The following is an 18,373-nucleotide window of genomic DNA, read 5'->3' as shown; positions in this document are numbered from 1 at the left end:
GGCTTACGGCCATACTACCCTGAGAACGCCCGATCTCGTCCGATCTCGGAAGCTAAGCAGGGGCGGGCCTGGTTAGTACTTGGATGGGAGACCGCCTGGGAATACCAGGTGCTGTAAGCCTTTTTCGCTCTCGGCAGAGGGCGCTGTTTCCACATTTTGGAAAAAGCAATCCGTTTGAATTGAGGAAGAGTATTTATTTTTGCCCGAAAGAGACTAACATCCATCTATTTGTCTGTCTTAGAAAAAGCAATCCATTTGAATGTAGGAAGGATATTTATTTTTGCCCTAATGTGACAAACATCCATCAATTTATCTATTATGAAAGTCAAACAGGGCTGGCTGTGGCTGCCACTAGTGGCACAAAACAGTGAAACAGCCACAAAAACCACACTAGATAAGCGTCCTCACACATACAAGACCTTTTGCAGGGTTGTAGTTTGACGAGTGTGATCTTTAAAAGGAAAGTTTTCCAAGACCTAAATTGCTTACGGCCATACTACCCTGAGAACGCCCGATCTCGTCCGATCTCGGAAGCTAAGCAGGGGCGGGCCTGGTTAGTACTTGGATGGGAGACCGCCTGGGAATACCAGGTGCTGTAAGCCTTTTTCGCTCTCGGCAGAGGGCGCTGTTTCCACTTTTTGGAAAAAGCAATCCGTTTGAATTGAGGAAGAGTATTTATTTTTGCCCGAAAGAGACTAACATCCATCTATTTGTCTGTCTTAGAAAAAGCAATCCATTTGAATGGAGGAAGGATATTTATTTTTGCCCTAATGTGACAAACATCCATCAATTTATCTATTATGAAAGTCAAACAGGGCTGGCTGTGGCTGCCACTAGGGCCTGGTTAGTACTTGGATGGGAGACCGCCTGGGAATACCAGGTGCTGTAAGCCTTTTAGGCTCTTGGCTTACAGCAGAGGGCGCTGTTTCCCACTTCTTGGAAAACGCCATCAATTTGAATGGAGGAAGAGTATTTATTTTTGCCCTCATGTGAGGAACATCCATCTATTTGTCTATCTGCTATGAACGTCAAACAGGCTTCTAGGCTGGCTGTGGCTGCGACGGGCGGCGCAAAACAGCCAGAAAAACCACACCAGCAGCAAAGTGTGCACACACATCCGAGACCTTTTGCAGAAGTGCACTTTGACCAGTGTTGTCTTTAAAAGGAAAGTATTCAGCGAGCTTGCTGGCTTACGGCCATACTACCCTGAGAACGCCCGATCTCGTCCGATCTCGGAAGCTAAGCAGGGGCGGGCCTGGTTAGTACTTGGATGGGAGACCGCCTGGGAATACCAGGTGCTGTAAGCTTTTTAGGCTCTTGGCTTACAGCAGAGGGCGCTGTTTCCCACTTCTTGGAAAACGCCATCAATTTGAATGGAGGAAGAGCATTTATTTTTGCCCTCGTGTGAGGAACATCCATCTATTTGTCTATCTGCTATGAAGGTCAAACAGGCTTCTAGGCTGGCTGTGGCTGCGACGGGCGGCGCAAAACAGCCAGAAAAACCACACTAGCAGCAAAGTGTGCACACACATCCGAGACCTTTTGCAGAAGTGCACTTTGACCAGTGTTGTCTTTAAAAGGAACGTTTTCAGAGAGCTTTCCGGCTTACGGCCATACTACCCTGAGAACGCCCGATCTTGTCCGATCTCGGAAGCTAAGCAGGGGCGGGCCTGGTTAGTACTTGGATGGGAGACCGCCTGGGAATACCAGGTGCTGTAAGCTTTTTAGGCTCTTGGCTTACAGCAGAGGGCGCTGTTTCCCACTTCTTGGAAAACACCATCAATTTGAATGGAGGAAGAGTATTTATTTTTGCCCTCGTGTGAGGAACATCCATCTATTTGCTGCCGCTGTCAACTCTCCTTCCACACTCACAAAAGTGAATGAGGAGGGTTGTGCACTATATATTATTTATGTGTTCAGTTAAGTCGGGGGGGTGGACCAAGAGTTTGCACGTAAGTTAGCTGCTAAAATAAATCACCAGTGGCATTTTCCAATGGTAAAGTATCACCAACAATGGGAACCTCTAGTGTTATGTTGTTAGGAGTACTAGAGCCGTTGAGTTTTGCTGAGAAGCACGTGTTAGCTAACCGCTACCGCTAGCTAAAGTTAGCATCGAGCTAGCTCATGACAACGGCTCTCATACCTGTTACCAGTCGAGGCTTAGTTGTCAATGACTGCTGTATATCTCTCTGCGGTTCCAGGGCTTCACTTATACTGTATTTCTTTCACTTTGTGGTCCTGCTGCTGACAGAGAGAGGTGCTAGAGTTCTAAACCTCCTGGACAGGTACTGGGGCTAGTAGCCCTCCTACTTTGCTGCAAGTATAGCATTAACTTTAAAGCCGGATGTCGCAAATATGTCGCTGGCACTAGACCAGCGGGGCACCTTAAGCCCCGCTGGACTAGTGCCAGTCAAATGTTTGTTCAGGCTGCTGTACCAACTTGTGCTGCTGTGTTACGGAACCTCATGTACAGACGTATGTGTAGGCTAACATGCTATGTAAACAGCATCATACAGTATGTGTGCTGACCAACCCTGTACAAAGCTCAGTCAGGTTCTTTTCTAGTTTGTGGAAACACTGGCACCTTAATCTATATAGCAAGAGATACCCATCTTTTATTCTATGGACCATGCATGTGTCTGAAATAAAGTTTATGATGATGATGATAATGATGATGAGAATCATAACCAGCCGAGATAGCGTCTGCATTCCCTCAGTGCCGGTTGGAACATATTCAGTATGGACGTAGGAACCTCTGGCAAGCATTTGTTTCTCGTGGTAGCTCCTGTTATTATATTTCATGTTGATTTATGAAATTGAGTGTGCTTCTTTTTCCCTCACTGAAGAGTTAATTGTAATCGGATCCTCTCGAATTTACAGGTGAGGGATACAATTTAAGACTAATCTTCATCCAACTCCTTTCTGAAGACGTGACTGGCAACAGAGTTATATGTAAGTATAATTAACTGTGAACTAACATTGTTGTTTTTGTGTGTTTTACTTTTACAATGCTCTGCTCAGGAGCTTTAAGCTTATTCTTAAAATGTGACACAGACAGTCCCAAGAAGGACTTTTTGTGGTCCTGAAATGTTAAACTGTAATTGAAGATTAGAAGTAACTATTACCACAGTTCACCATTGCTGTGGATTTAACTTTTACTGACAGCTGCAGAAATCAGGCACCAACGGAAGTGAACATGACAAACAATATACCGCTACAGTTCATTTGCTCAGTAAGTGAAGTTGCATTTGCCGTGAATTTGTAATTTAAGGCCCAGCTATGATATTGTATCACACTTTCTCTGATGTTTTACTATGCTTTGTAGTGAGTCAGCAGATCTTTTGTCGAAAGAAGTTTGTTTATATTCTTTTAAAGAAGATTCAACACACAGAAGCCATCTATCTGCATTTAATACAGAAAATCCACTGATCCACTTTGCGATGAATTTGAAAGTTTACTTTACATATTGATGTACCTTTGGAATCTTTTGGGGTGCCCCGTTACCTTGGATTGTCATGGTGACGACTGACATGAAAGTAGGTTTAAAGAAAATGTATCTATTGTAGGATTCTGCACAAAGCACACAAATAATTAGTTTACATTTTTGTAATTTTCTTTCTTCACGACTATCTATCTATCTTTAATTACTGTGAATTGAGTTGCCAGGATTTTTATTTTAAGAAACATTTATCAGGTGAAATTAATTCTCTGTTTTTATTTTTTTATATTTCTAGTGATCTTTAAAACAAGTCATGAACTACATGAATTTATAGATCCTATTAACATGACAAATTTCAGATCCTGGGTGTGATAGCTGTTTGCTAACTCATTGATGTGTAGATCGCACTGCTGAGCTTGCCCGTGGTATGTTAACAGTCAGACTTTTCTTTCCTAAAACTGTTTTACAAATTGAGTTTCCTTTACCAATATATCCTTTGTGGGTTTTTTTGTTTGTTTTTGGCCCCTCCCCTCCCAGATGTGAATGTGGCAGTGTGGAAATGTAATCTGTTGCTGAAGTTTTAATCAAAGCACATCCGTGTTTGAGAGAACAGGGATCCTTCAGTGGTTTCTACGGCTAGAAAATCCGCCTTAGGTATAAGATGGCAAACTACAGGACAAAACTTAGAATCTTGGGTTGCCCAGAACTGAGCATCAATTTTCTCAAGCACAAGCCTGCAGATAGATGTCAGCCTGCTACGATGTAAAAAAAAAAACAAAAAACAGGGGAAAGCCAAAGTCAATTTTTGTCCTCGCTATCCTGCTGGAGAGTTATCTGAGGTCAAGAAGATTCAAGATTCAAGATTCAAGAGAGTTTTATTGTCATGTGCATGGTAAACAGCAGTTATACCATGCAATGAAAATCTTATTCTGTTCATTCTCCCAAGGAAAAGAAAGAAAAACACAAGAAAGAATAAGAACATAAGAAACATAAACACATATACATAAATACCAAGAAATTAAGCAACAACAGAAGAGACATTAATGCAAGTAAATAATACAAATAAATAAATAAATAAATAAAGTGCTATGAGTGTGTGTTGCGTGTGGCGTGTCTGAGTGCTTCATTGAGAAGCCTGATGGCCTGTGGGTAAAAGCTGTTTGCCAGCCTTGTGGTCCTGGACTTCAAACTCCTGTAGCGTCTGCCTGATGGTAGGAGTGTGAATAATGAGTGTTGTGGATGTGTGCTGTCCTTGATGAGGTTGTGTGTTCTGCGTAGGACTCTAGATGTATAAATGTCTTGCAGTGAGGGGAGGGCTGCCCCAACAATGTTCTGTGAGGTCTTGATCACCCGCTGGAGTGCCTTCCTATCACGTGTTGTACAGTTACCGTACCAAACAGTGATGGAGGCGGTAAGGACACTTTCGATGGTGCATCTGTAGAAGCAACTCAGGATTGTGGTGGACATGCCAAATTTCCTCAGTCTTCTCAGGAAGTACAGTCTCCTTTGGGACTTCTTCATAATTTGTTGGGTGTTGTGAGACCAGGTGAGGTCCTCGCTGATGTGTGTGCCAAGGAACTTGAAGGTTTTCACCCTCTCCACCTCAGTCTCACCAATAAACAGGGGTCTATGTGGCTCCTTTTCCCTTGTTCTTGGGTCGATGATCATCTCTTTAGTCTTATCTGTATTGAGAAGGAGATTGTTATCACGACACCAAGCTATGAGGTCCGCCACCTCTCTTCTGTATGATGTTTCAACACCACCAGTGATCAGTCCGATGACTGTAGTGTCATCCGCAAATTTAATGATGCTGGTGTTGTTCTGGGAGGCCACGCAATCGTAGGTGAAGAGCGTGTAGAGGAGTGGACTCAGCACACACCCCTGTGGGGTCCCAGTGCTCACAATTCTTGAGCTGGATGTGCGGTTGAGGACTCTGACTGACTGGGGTCTGCCTGTGAGAAAGTTAAACACCCAGTTACAGAGGGAGGGAGACAGGCCAAGTGTGAGGAGCTTATTTGTGAGTTTGTGGGGGCAGACTGTATTAAAAGCAGAGCTATAGTCTATAAATAGCATTCTGACGTATGTGTCCTGGCCCTGTAGGTGAGAAAGGGCTGTGTGGATGGCAGTGTTGACTGCATCATCCGTGGACCGGTTCTGGCGATATGCAAACTGTAGAGGGTCCACAGTTGCCGCCGGGATGCTCTTTTTGATGTGGGTCATGACTATTCTTTCAAAGCACTTCATAACAATAGGAGTGAGTGCTATAGGGCGATAGTCATTCAAGCAGGTCACGTTGCTCTTCTTGGGTACGGGCACTATGGTGGTGGACTTAAAGCAGGTCGGTACAGATGCTTGTGCAAGCGACAGGTTAAATATGTCAGCAAGCACATCAGCTAGCTCTGATGAGCAAACCCGAAGTGCACGTCCTGAGATGTTGTCTGGGCCTGCTGCTTTTCGTGGGTTTGTTTTGTTTAGAACCCTGCGCACATCAGCTGATGTCACCATGAGAGGTGCGTCCTGTGTGCTCCCCAGGTTCAGCCACCCTCTCTGCTCATCAGAAGTTTGGGTGTCAAAGCGGGCATAGAACTCGTTCAGCTCATCTGGAAGTGTGGTTTGGCTGGACGTGGCTACGCTACTCTGCTGTCGATAGTCTGTGATGTGCTGGAGCCCCGCCCACATGCGCCGAGGGTCTGAGGTGGAATAGTAGCCCTCCAGCTTCTGTCTGTACTGTCTTTTGGCCTCTCGTATGGACCTCCTCAGGTCATATCTGGCCTTTTTGTAGTCATCAGCGGTGCCCATGACAAATGCGGTCGAACGAGCACGTAGCTTAGCCCTTACATCACAGTTCATCCACTGTTTTTGGTTAGGGTATTTTCTGTAATACTTGGTGGTGGTAACAGTCTCTATGCATGTGCTAATGTAGCCAGTAACAGCAGAAGCATATTCATCCAAATCAACAGTACAATCTTCCCTCCCCGCTGCAGTTTTAAACACATCCCAGTTTGTGCAGCCAAAGCAGTCCTGAAGTACTTGATCAGTTTCTTCATTCCATACTTTAACTGCTGTACTTACAGGGGGAGCTTTTTTGAGAAGTTGTCTGTACGTTGGATAAAGGAATATAGAGATGTGGTCAGCCTTTCCAAAGTGGGGTCTTGGAACAGCCTTCAAAGCACCTTTCATGTTGCAGTAGACTTGGTCCAGGATGTTATTTTCCCTTGTGGGAAAGCTCACATGCTGGTAATATTTGGGGAGGACAGTCCTGAGGTTACAGTGGTTGAAATCGCCAGATATAATGAATACAGCGTCTGGGTGTTTGGTCTCGTGTTTATCGATGATGTCATGCAGGAGGCCTAGTGCATTAGCAGTGTTAGCTCGTGGTGGGATGTAAACAGCAGTTAAATACACAGCGCTAAACTCACGAGGCAAATAAAAAGGTCTGCATTTCACCATCAGCAGCTCAATGTCCTGCGAGCAGTGCTTTTCCATCGTCTGTACGTCTGTGCACCACCGTTTGTTTACGTAAACACAGACGCCGCCACCTCTGTGTTTACCAGACGCTAAAGTCCGATCTCCCCGGTAAGCAGCAAATGATTCCAACTGGATCGCCGAGTCCGGTATATCCTCCGTCAGCCAGGTTTCTGTGAAGGTGAGGACACAGCATTCCCTGATCTCACGTTGAGCTGTAATCCTTGCTCGTAGTTCGTCCATCTTGTTTTCAAGAGAGCGGACGTTGGCTAGCAGCAAGCTTGGTAGCGGTGGCCTAGTCGCTCTAGCTTTTAGCCTAGCATGCAGGCCGGCTCGCTTGCCTCGTTTACGCCTCGGATGCTTTGCTCGCCGGGTATTCAGCTCACCGGGGCCGCAGGCTGCTGCGTTCTCCCGGCGCAGAAGAAAGGCAAAGTCTGAGAGGCTAAATGAAAGTTCATGGTGAACCCTGCCGATGTTCAAAAGTGTCTCCCTGTTGTAATGTACTGCGTGAGTGTGTTGAATGTCCAAAATGAACAATAAAATAGCAAAAAATAGAAAAACACGGGAGAGTGTCACAGAGACGTCTGCCACGGAGGGCGCCATCTTTGAGACATAATGATAAAGTTGTCAAAGAAAAGATGGCTAAGACCTTCCAATACAGAAGGCAGGAGGTCATCAGGGACAAATCCATGATCAGGTGGCCAGGATTGCTCACTGTGGTAGACGTATGACAAGCACTGGCCAGTTCATCAAAGTGTTCAGGAAGAAAGGAGGCTCTGCAGGGTCTAACACCAGGAGGATGTTGGTCCCCATCACACAGGTATGTTTTGCTAGTGGAAGTGAACAATGTGGAATTATAAACTGATGTTTACTAGTCAGTTTTGACAAGTATACTGACAAGTTAACAGTCAGAATAATATTACAGTATTTTTTTTCTCTCTCTTTAGAATGAAGCTGTTGAAAAGAGGAGGGACTGCATACTCGGGGTGCTTTGTATTAACCTGAAGGAAGACCCGAACATCCTCTTCAAAGAATACCTGATTGGTCATTTTTGCTTCATTAGAAGGAAACTTAAAAGGCAAAAGTTAATCGTTGGAATTCTACAAAATCTGTGATTTCATAGATTGGTTGTGTCCTTTCTTTGTCCCCTATGTCAGTGGTCCCCAACCTTTTTTGACCCACGGACTGGCTAGTGTTCCCACAAATCTCCTGTGTACCAAGGGGGTTCATACATTCTAGCGATCTATTTTATCTTACTTATTATGTATTGTGTAAAACTACGACATGAGTAATATCAAAATAAAAGCACAAATGAATGCCGACCCACCATCCACCTGTTCAAGTTCCAGCCAAGTTTTTCCAGAGAGATTATTACATCGCTGTTTGACGTGTGTGAGACAAATGTGCACATTAGCACTCAATAAGTCATGAAAACTTACCTTTATGCATTCCCACATAGTATCAGCATTTGACACCAAATATGAGGTGAAAGAAAAATGGTAAAAATACAGTAGTAGTCGATCTGTGCGGCATGAGATAAAGTTAGCACACGCACAATGGACATGCGTCAAGTGAGATGGATGTAACGGAGAGAATCCGGCCACTTTTCAAAACAAAACATAAAAAAATTAAATAATGGAAATTATTTATTCTTTCTGTGCAGCCCGGTACCAGATGACCCACGGGGTTGGGGACCACTGCCCTATGTAAAGGATGCTGATGGCACTGCTGCACAACTTACCCTTGGCATCGACATCATCAAAGTGGAGGGAGGTGATGCCAGCACTCCTCCATCTGATTTTGGAATAGTGATCAAGGGTGTTGGAGTTCTACATGACCTGGGGGGAGTCACCTCTGCATGTGCTCTCTTAATGGGTGTAATATACTGTATGCACTGAACCTCAGTTATCCCAAGGAACTGAAGACCTTTGAAGTACTTCAAAAGCTCTTTCTTCAGCTTGATGCCGGCAAACTCAACCAAGGTACAGATAACCTTGTTATATTGTTATACACTATTGACAAATCAGGGATGTTTTGTTGGACGTTTCATTTGTTTATGCTGCATCAAGGTGCTTTATGATTGTTAATGTTGGTTCACATGGATGTATTGGACCGTTTGGGTTCTGCATGTTCGGTTCGGTCCATTTCGTACCGTTTCGGTTATATTTTATGGCATTTTTTATCATTAAATTTATTGCTAGCATGATCTAAGCGCTTCACACGGGAGTAAAGCCCTGGGCGAGTTTCTGCACGGATGCATCTGAGTGAGGGGGAGGAACGCCTAGTAGCTCGCAGGCGTGATAAATGGCATCATGGCAAATGCAAACGAGAAGCCTGAGCTGGAAGACCCTCCCATCTCACTACGGTCTCCTGTTTCGGAACACTTTGGCTTCGCTGACGGATGGACAAAGGCAAGTGGATAAATCCAAAGTTGTGTGTTGATATTGTTCCACGGATATCAGGTATGCTGCAGGAAACGCATCGAACATGTTAGCGAACTTAAAGCGGCATCATCCGGCAGTGAATTTTACATCTACAAGAAAGAAAACCAGCTTAGTGCAAACACCGATAACTTCAGCATGTAAGCTCAAGCAACTCTGACCGGGCCAAAGCAGTAACATGGTATTGGAGTTTTTATAGCCACGAGATTACGTCCATATTCAGTTGTTGAGGGCGCTGGCTTTAAGTACAGTCATGGAAAAAATGATTAGACCACATTCATTTTAATGCCTGATACAACTAAAGGTACCTTTGTTTGGACAAATGTAACAATGACAACAAAAATGGCTCATAAGAGTACAATGCTATAGCTATTCTTGTAAGAACTTAAGCGATTTTGGTTTTTAAGATAAGAGTTGCTAGATATCAGCTCTTAAATTCAACTCTTATGAGCTGTATTTGTTATCATCATTATGATTGTCCGAACAAATGTATTTTTAGTAGTACCAGGCATTAAAATGGATCAGTAAACTGATGAAACAAGGGTGGTCTAATCATTTTTTCCATGACTGTATATGATTAAAGTTCTTGAACCTCGCTACATAACACCATCACGTCCTCACTTTAGCCAGAAAGTTATTGCAGCACTTTATGAAAACGCTAAAAGTGATGTCGTCAACGAGCTATCACGTGTCCGCTATTTCACTTACGACAGATGGTTGGACTTCACGCGCAACAGAGAGCTATTTAACGGTAACTGTCCATTACATTTCACCACAATGTTTAAATATAACAGTTTATTTTATTATTATTTTTCTATTGGAAAAAAAACTCAGTCAAATTTATTTGAAATGTCACCCAAATGGGTCGCTTTTTATTTATTTAAAAATTCTCCGTCTACCACAATCACCTCTGCTGCCGCTGTCGCTGCCGATTCTCCTTCCAGCACTCCCTCCCCCTGGCATCACCACCGCTTCTGCCGACGTCACCATCAAGCCTCCCTCCACCGCTCCTCCACCTGGCATCACCACCTCTGCTGCTGCCGCCGCCATCGGGCCTCCCGTCAGCGCTCTTCCACCTGGCACTGGTAGTGGGTCACGGTCGCTATTTTCCCACCCCTCACATTCTTGGCCATAGTGGCCCTGTTAGCCACATTTAAACTTGGGGCAGTCCCGAATAATGTGGGCAGGCTGGATGCACATTCTACACACCCTCACCTGGCGGTCATTTAGCGCCCGAAAATGTTCCTGCTCCTCAAGGGTCTCAAATTTTGTTGTAAATGGCAGTGAGTGAATCTTTTCATTGAAGCTAAACAAACTATGATCAGTTTTGGCCAAAGATATAACTCAAATAAGGAGGATCTGTTCCCACTTCTGTGTAGTCTGCCACTCACACCTGCAACCAGTTGGGTGTTCTCAGGGTAGTATGGCCGTATGCCGTCAAGTTCTCTGAAAAGTTTCTTTTTAAAGACTACACTGGCCAAAATACAATTCTGCATACATTTTCGTATGTGTGAGAATGCTTCTAGTGTGCTTTTTGTGGCTGTGTCACGGTTTTCGATCGATAGACAAATAGTTGGATGTTCCTCACATGAGGGCAAAAATAAATACTCTTCCTCCATTCAAATTGATGGCGTTTTCCAAGAAGGGGGAAACAGCGCCCTCTGCTGTAAGCCAAGAGCCTAAAAAGCTTACAGCACCTGGTATTCCCAGGCGGTCTCCCATCCAAGTACTAACCAGGCCCGCCCCTGCTTAGCTTCCGAGATCGGACGAGATCGGGCGTTCTCAGGGTAGTATGGCCGTAAGCCGGCGAACTTTCTGAAAACTTTCCTTTTAAAGACGACACTGGTCAAACTACAATCCTGCAAAAGGTCTTGTATGTGTGAGGACGCTTATCTAGTGTGGTTTTTGTGGCTGTTTCGCTGTTTTGTGCCACTAGTGGCAGCCACAGCCAGCCCTGTTTGACCTTCATAATATATAAATTGATGGATGTTTGTCACATTAGGGCAAAAATAAATACCGTTCCTCCATTCAACTGGACTGCTTTTTCCAAAAAGTGGAAACAGCGCCCTCTGTCGAGAGCAAAAAAAGGCTTACAGCACCTGGTATTCCCAGGCGGTCTCCCATCCAAGTACTAACCAGGCCCGCCCCTGCTTAGCTTCCGAGATCGGACGAGATCGGGCGTTCTCAGGGTAGTATGGCCGTAAGCCGTCAAGGTCTTGGAAAACTTTCCTTTTAGAGATGACACTGGTCAAACTACACTTCAGCAAACGGTCTTGTATGTGTGAGGACGCTTATCTAGTGTGTTTTTTGTGGCTGTTTCGCTGTTTTGTGCCACTCGTGGCAGCCACAGCCAGCCCTGTTTGACCTTCATAATAGATAAATTGATGGATGTTTGTCACATTAGGGCAAAAATAAATACCCTTCCTCCATTCAAATGGATTGCTTTTTCCAAGATAGACAAATAGATGGATGTTAGTCTCATTAGGGCAAAAATAAATACTCTTCCTCCATTCAAACGGGTTGCTATTTCCAAAAAGTGGAAACAGCGCACTCTACCGAGAGCGAAAAAGGCTTACAGCACCTGGTATTCCCAGGCGGTCTCCCATCCAAGTACTAACCAGGCCCGCCCCTGCTTAGCTTCCGAGATCGGACGAGATCGGGCGTTCTCAGGGTAGTATGGCCGTAAGCCATGAAGCCTATTGAAATGTTTCTTTATAAAGACGACACTGGCCAAGCTATAATTCTGCCAACAGTCTGGTATGTGTGAGAACGCTTATCTAGTGTGGTTTTTGTGGCTGTTTCACTGTTTTGTGCCACTAGTCGCAGCCACAGCCAGCCGACAAGCTTGTTTGACCTTCAAAATAGACTAACCCGACCCTGGTTAGTACTTGGATGGGAGACCGCCTGGGAATAGCAGGTCCTGTAGGCTTTTTACACTCTTTGCTGTCGTTTTACAGCAGAGGACGCTATTGCCCACTTCTTAAAAAAACAATCTTTTTTTGCAGGATTATATTTTGGCCAGTGTCTCATTTAAAAAGGAACTTTTCAGGATGGCTGACGGCTTACAGCCATACTATCCTGAGAACGCCTGATTTTGTCTGAGAAAATAACCGTAATTGTTTAAAAATAATCCAAATTTCATTCTTAATATCGTTGAATATTTAATATATTGCAGGCCAAGAGTTTCAAACTTTACTGCAAAAATGTTCAATTAAAATATTTTACTGTTGGTATGATGTTCTTTTTCTGAAATGTGCCGTTACTTTTACACCAGCTTCCAAAAAGTTCAACTTTTGTCTCCTCAGATTTTCCCAAAGGTCTTGGGGATCATCAAGATGTTGAGATGAGCCTTAATATTCTTTTTGTTCAGCAGTGGTATTCATCTGGAACTCTGCCATGCAGGCTGTTTTTGCCCAGTGTCTTTCTTGTTATATTGTTGTGTTGTCATTGACTAATGTTTATTAGTCAATTATTGTAATTTGTTTGATGATCTGAAACATTTAAGTGTGACAAACATGCAAAACAATAAGAAATCAGGAAGGGGCAAACACGTTTTCACACCGCTGTATGTGTTCGGTCTCCCCTTGAGACGCTAATCGCCGAGGTGGTGACTCCAGGAGAAGCAGGTAGTGCGCCGTGCGAGCTGACTGTGCACTAACCGATTGGGACTGCTGCGAAGCGGGGCAGACCTCTCGGCAGCAACGACGGAACAATACGTGCTTTCAGTTTTAAGTCTCCAATTACAACGTGCTGGTTGTAATGAAGTTGTCTTTGTTCAACTGGTTTGCCTCATCAACTCTGCTTTTTTGTCTCAACACCATCAGCTCATTTAGGAAGATGGAAGTTTACAGTACATCAGTATCTCAAACTGGTTTTTAAGTTCCAGCTAATGACTTGAGTTGTAAACACAGAACACCGGACTGGTAATTATACAGCTGTTAATGAGAGCAAGAATTCATGACCATTTTGTTTGTGCGACTTATATGTTGTTAGACTGTAGTTGCCCGACATAACACCATATTACAATACACGTTTTAACGCATGCAGGAAGACTGAATGCATGCATGTCTTTGTAATAAAACATCTAGTTCCAGAATTTTGTAATATATTTGTAGTTGCGCACTCAAAGGAGTGTTAGGACAGCAGGAAGGGGGCAGTTGAGAAACAAAGTTCACATTGTCGAGGTCAACATGACCTTTGGTCCAGGATTTGTAAACCTTAGGGTCTTAGCACTGTGTTTACATGAAATCCAAACATGTCTCAAAGGCATTTTCTTGTTACCTGGTCTTCACTTGTGTTTTTGAGTTTTGATCTGCTGGTGACAGAAATCTCCAGTCTCAAAACACCGCAACAGGACCCAAGCCAGACTAACAGTGAGTAAAGAAAATCAAAAACACTGCATGCTTGCTTTGTCAGTGCTTTGCCACCGAGCCTATCTATAGTCTCTTACGTTCATGAGGCGTGACCACCAAGTGTCTTTTACGAACATACCTAAAGCCGCCGTCTCATCGGCAGCCGTGCTGGTGATAATCCCAGGCCTTCCAGTGTTGCGATACACCAGCAATAGGGGTTGCCATTTCAGCAGATTTGCAATAGTCTGTACAGTCCTTTTTGCTTGACTGTTCGACTGGGCATGACCAGGACTACACCTATTATAGACAAAAACCTTCTATCTATGTGCAATTAATTGCGATTAATAACTGTGGACAAGATGCGATTAATCACAATTAAATATTTTAACGGATTGACAGCCCTGGTTTTAACCTAACCCTAATATCTGTCTATCTCAGTTGATGATGCTCGTTTGGTGGGAGGAGAAAGCCGCTGCACAGGTCAGCTTGAATTAAAACATCACAGAAAATGGCGAGTCCTGACTATGCAGCAGGGAAGAAGATCAGCCAGTGTGGCACAGGTGGCCTGCACGCAAATGGATTGCGGCTCTCTCATCTCCATTCAACACAAGAGCAACAATGACCATCGACCGGCATGGGAGGTTCAGTTCCGGTGCCATGGCTTAGAGTCCACCCTGATGGAGTGCAAAGACTACGTGGGAGCACACAGGAGAGTGCAGGGAAGAAATTCAACTTCGGATATCCTGGAGGTAGCCTGCTCAGGTAGTCTGCTCAACCTCAGTCTCAGCAGCTTTACATGCTCTATAATCCTACAAACTATAACTTATTAAATAAAAACAGCTCCATGAAACTAGCCTTATGCTCAAAACCTTGTCTTCCTGCTTCGTTACAGAATCATTGAGGCTTGTGGGCAATGGCCACATTTGTTCCGGCGACGTGGAGGTTAAGACGGATCAAGGCTGGACTACGGTGTGTGAGGAAGGTTTTGACCTTGCAGCTAAAACGCTGGTCTGCAGGGAGCTGGGCTGTGGGCCCCCCTCCCATTTTATTGGCTCATTTGGAAGAAAAAAAGAAGGAGGGCTGCTTTCATCCAGAAAGTTCCACTGCAAAGGCAACGAGACTCGCCTCCAGGACTGTGCCAACTCAACCCATGAAGACTGCAGACCAGCTCCTGCAGTTAGATGCCAAGGTGCTCATCTATTTAATTGACTGTACATTTCATTTGAATTCAATTTAATACATTTTCCTGATGCCGAGAAAGCTGATTGATCAACGTGTAATCCAATGCTTCTCAAATAGCTGGGCGGGCCCCTCTGGGGGGACGGGGTGAGATGTCAGGGGGACTAAACCTAAAATTTGCTGTCAGGTGTATTAGTGTCTTTATTCATGCTGAATTATGCTAGTGCCAGCAACTCATACATTGGTTTATACAGATAAATAAATAAATATCATGGTCTCAATAGTATGGAAATTCCAGGGGGGTGGGGGTGCATGAAAATATTTCTGATTTCTGGGGGCATGACAGAAAATAATTGAGAACCACTGGTGTAATCAAACCTTGACATATTAGCTTTGTGCTATAGGTGACAAAGCAGATCCATACATCCATTTTCTGTGGCGCTTATCCTAATTGGGGTCGCGGGGGTATGCTGGAGCCTATCCCAGCTGACTTTGCGCGAGAGGCAGGGTACACCCTGGACTGGTCACCAGTCAAAAAATCAAAAATTCGAAATTCGAGGCACAAAGAAGCAAGGGATTACTGTTCGTGTAATATATCACTGTGTTGATGAACAGAGGCGCTATAATGTGTGACCAAGACAGCTGTGGTTGCTTACTCAGACTTCTGATTAACCAAAATGCGCCTGACAGTTGGTGAATGTTTTCATGTGGACGGAGGAAATTGTGCGTGTTTTAAAACATTAGCGTTCGTGTGGACACGGCGTACAGTACTGTACATTGAATTGGTGTGTGTTGAAAACGCAGGAACCAGCCCAGGGACGTTTGTCACTGACTGACTGTGTTCAGTTCATCAGGCTTTCCAAATGGTGGGAGGAGACAACCGATGTGCTGGTATCGTGGAGGGAAAGGATGCTGGAGAGTGGAGGCCACTGGCAGATAAATGGCACCAATGGAATACAGAACACTTGTCTCAGCTGTGCACACAGCTGGACTGTGGAAGTTTTATTTCAACAACACCACATTTTCTACCCAGAGAAGAGGCTGTCTGGGCGCTAGACTCCTTCTGTGCTGACCGCAGCGCATCCATTTGTACAGAATGGGAGCCTGACAGATCAGACCATCTGATGACTGTGACTTGTTCAGGTAACATAATATGCAACGACAGGCTTGGAAAGGATTTGAAAGTAGCAGAACAGGTTGTATAAATAAACCCACACTTGGAAAGATGTCGATATTGTAAATTTTGACACTAATCCAATACAAAGTAAAGACAGTGTTGCCAATACTGATATTGATGCTGTTACATTTTACTTGACATTTTCTAGATGGTTGCATGATTTTGTGATTTTTGCCTTTAATTTACGATAACCAGAATAAAACACGGGACACAGATTTTAAGCAAACAAAAACATATTTGTATATTTGTAACTTATTTAGAAGAATTTAAGAAAATATAAATACGACAATACAAGACAGTTAATCTTCGCCACTTTATGTTTCGAAGTTCACGTTTTTTCCAAAAATATATTAATCATTTTGTGGTTGAATGTGGCTGATGAGTCAAACATGTGCGTATTTGACGTATTGTGGCCTAAATTAAGCATTTTCAAGTATAAAAATGGCTAAATGAAGTAAAATAAATAAATGTACAAGGCATTCAGAAGATGCATTCAAAGACGCTGTGAATGATATGTAGTGTTCTAAATTGGTCACTAGGCGTCAGTAATGTTACTGTAATGTTCGGTGAGACACACAAGCGCCAGACGTGATTGCCTAAGCAAAAGGCTTTTGTTGCCGGTTTGGATGATTTCACAACAGGAACGTTTGCGCTTCAGTATTCACGGCCCCGCAAATTCAGATTTCTTTTGTCAAAAATTGTTTGGTTTTTTTTGTCTTCTTTTTTTCCCAACACATCTCATTGGGTAATCATTTACAAATACATGATAATACAGGTCAAATGTAAAAAAAAATACTAACATTTTGATATGTTTTTATATATTTTTGTTTGTCTTGGGGGGAGTGAGCCGTGTGTCAAGAATAGACATTTTTACGGAAATTAATTAATTACATGCGTTTTTTCACCATTCACTGGTTGCCCCAGAACGTGACTCCCATGAAGAGCAGGGCTTTACTGTATAACAATATAAACTATATACAATTATGAACAACACCAAAAACAGATATTTGTGAAAATGAAAGTGAAAAATATCGATCTTATCACGCTCGTATCCTTTTGTTACTGATACTACCCTGGGTATTGAGACGATCGATATTTATGGTGGCTCCACCAGCTGTAGTTTCTTGACCTGGTTTGCTTACCGTGTTCTGATGATGAATATGTGATATGGACTTTGGACTGTATTGATGTCTTTGCAGCCAGCGTGCGACTCCTGGCAGGGAGGGACAGATGCTCAGGCAATGTGATGGTGAAGTCTTCCCAGTCCTGGTGGCCAATGTGTGACTCTGTCTTCAGCGCGGAGGATGCGTTGGTTGTATGTGGGGAACTTGACTGCGGGGTTCCGCGGGATTATCACAGCAGGACGTCCAGCGGGCAAAATCTCCAACAGTGGGCTCCTGCCTTTAAATGTGAAGGCAAAGAGCAGAAGCTTCAGGAATGTCCGTCTCTCTCCTTCAATGCCACAGAAGAGAATTGTGGCAAAGTTTACATCACCTGCATAAGTACAATACTCACATTACAATCTTTCAGAAAGAAATGAAAAACCTGAGTCTGTCTTCTTCTTTAACAGAGAATCCAACAAAACCACAGGCAAGTGTGCACAGCGCACACACTGACGGAACGCATGTCCTCAAGGGTCATCACTTTGCCATCACCTGCAGTCACAACTCGCGTTACTCTATACGCTCCTTCCGCCTAAAAACAGGCGTTTACGCAGAACACCTCACTGAGTGGACGGAAGCAGCGGCTGATAATTCCGCCACCTTCCTTTTCCCTGCCGCCCAGGATTCCCACAAGGGTGTCTACTACTGCGACTACAACTATGAGCTCAGACCAACTACTTTCTCTGAACCCAAGGCAATATCTCTCACTGTTCAAGGTAATCAAGAAAGAAAAAGCATCATGCTTTTTAGTCCAAACATCCATGGGATTTCTCTATCGCTGGTCCTGGTCTGGCTGGAACCTATCCCAGGTTCCAGGAACCTGACAACCAGCTGACAACCTGCAAAGTTGACTGTTGAAAGTTAGTACAACACATGAAGAGGACATCAAATAACCTTCTCTTCTCCCACATCTCATTGTAGCAGCGCACTGAATCCATGACCCCTCTACCTTTCATTAGCGTTCAATCATCTTTATCCTTTAATGATGGTCGCCACAGTTGAGCGGTTGGGACCATAGGAGCGGCCAATATTGGTGGGCATGTCTCTTCCTGTCCGCCCCCCACTCAGGTCCCCTAGGGAGCACATTTACAGCAACACACACAAGCAAGAATCTAATTTATATTTGTCCTGTGTGTCTTTTGTTGCTCTTATTATGT

At 44.0% G+C, this 18,373-nt stretch overlaps 1 protein-coding gene and 7 non-coding genes across 9 annotated transcripts in view; 5 read left to right on the top strand and 3 right to left on the bottom strand.

Annotated features, from left to right (window-relative positions):
- Nucleotide 1: 1 nt before the first annotated feature.
- Nucleotides 2-120, top strand: LOC129184522 (5S ribosomal RNA). Its single transcript, XR_008571895.1, has one exon. It is a non-coding gene; the product is annotated as a 5S ribosomal RNA (ribosomal RNA).
- A 363-nt stretch (nucleotides 121-483) lies between these two features.
- On the top strand, nucleotides 484-602 carry LOC129184511 (5S ribosomal RNA). Its single transcript, XR_008571884.1, has one exon. It is a non-coding gene; the product is annotated as a 5S ribosomal RNA (ribosomal RNA).
- A 586-nt stretch (nucleotides 603-1,188) lies between these two features.
- Nucleotides 1,189-1,307, top strand: LOC129184498 (5S ribosomal RNA). Its single transcript, XR_008571872.1, has one exon. It is a non-coding gene; the product is annotated as a 5S ribosomal RNA (ribosomal RNA).
- Nucleotides 1,308-1,603: 296 nt separating this feature from the next.
- Nucleotides 1,604-1,722, top strand: LOC129183677 (5S ribosomal RNA). Its single transcript, XR_008571091.1, has one exon. It is a non-coding gene; the product is annotated as a 5S ribosomal RNA (ribosomal RNA).
- Nucleotides 1,723-1,779: 57 nt separating this feature from the next.
- Nucleotides 1,780-18,373, top strand: part of LOC129182490 (scavenger receptor cysteine-rich type 1 protein M130-like) — a 21,166-nt gene continuing 4,572 nt past the window's right edge. Inside the window, exons 1-9 of one of the 2 annotated variants that reach the window (XM_054778703.1) lie at nucleotides 1,780-1,952; nucleotides 2,881-2,952; nucleotides 8,568-10,430; nucleotides 12,651-13,718; nucleotides 14,136-14,459; nucleotides 14,590-14,886; nucleotides 15,723-16,019; nucleotides 17,253-17,555; nucleotides 17,624-17,932. In XM_054778703.1, the coding sequence (XP_054634678.1) occupies nucleotides 13,601-13,718; nucleotides 14,136-14,459; nucleotides 14,590-14,886; nucleotides 15,723-16,019; nucleotides 17,253-17,555; nucleotides 17,624-17,932 (1,648 nt within the window). In that variant the 5' untranslated portion in view covers nucleotides 1,780-1,952; nucleotides 2,881-2,952; nucleotides 8,568-10,430; nucleotides 12,651-13,600. Of the gene's footprint in view, nucleotides 1,953-2,880; nucleotides 2,953-8,567; nucleotides 10,431-12,365; nucleotides 13,719-14,135; nucleotides 14,460-14,589; nucleotides 14,887-15,722; nucleotides 16,020-17,252; nucleotides 17,556-17,623; nucleotides 17,933-18,373 lie in introns of those variants that run through there. The other variant, XM_054778702.1, reaches the window with a different exon arrangement.
- Nucleotides 11,031-11,149, bottom strand: LOC129184497 (5S ribosomal RNA). Its single transcript, XR_008571871.1, has one exon. It is a non-coding gene; the product is annotated as a 5S ribosomal RNA (ribosomal RNA).
- LOC129184499 (5S ribosomal RNA) lies at nucleotides 11,433-11,551 on the bottom strand. Its single transcript, XR_008571873.1, has one exon. It is a non-coding gene; the product is annotated as a 5S ribosomal RNA (ribosomal RNA).
- LOC129184487 (5S ribosomal RNA) lies at nucleotides 11,915-12,033 on the bottom strand. The gene has a single exon (XR_008571862.1). It is a non-coding gene; the product is annotated as a 5S ribosomal RNA (ribosomal RNA).

The sequence above is a fragment of the Dunckerocampus dactyliophorus genome, chromosome 6 (assembly GCF_027744805.1).
Source record: "Dunckerocampus dactyliophorus isolate RoL2022-P2 chromosome 6, RoL_Ddac_1.1, whole genome shotgun sequence".
Lineage (NCBI taxonomy): Eukaryota > Metazoa > Chordata > Actinopteri > Syngnathiformes > Syngnathidae > Dunckerocampus > Dunckerocampus dactyliophorus.
Note: the sequence above shows the minus strand (reverse complement) of the source record. Positions and strands in the feature narration are given on the sequence as shown.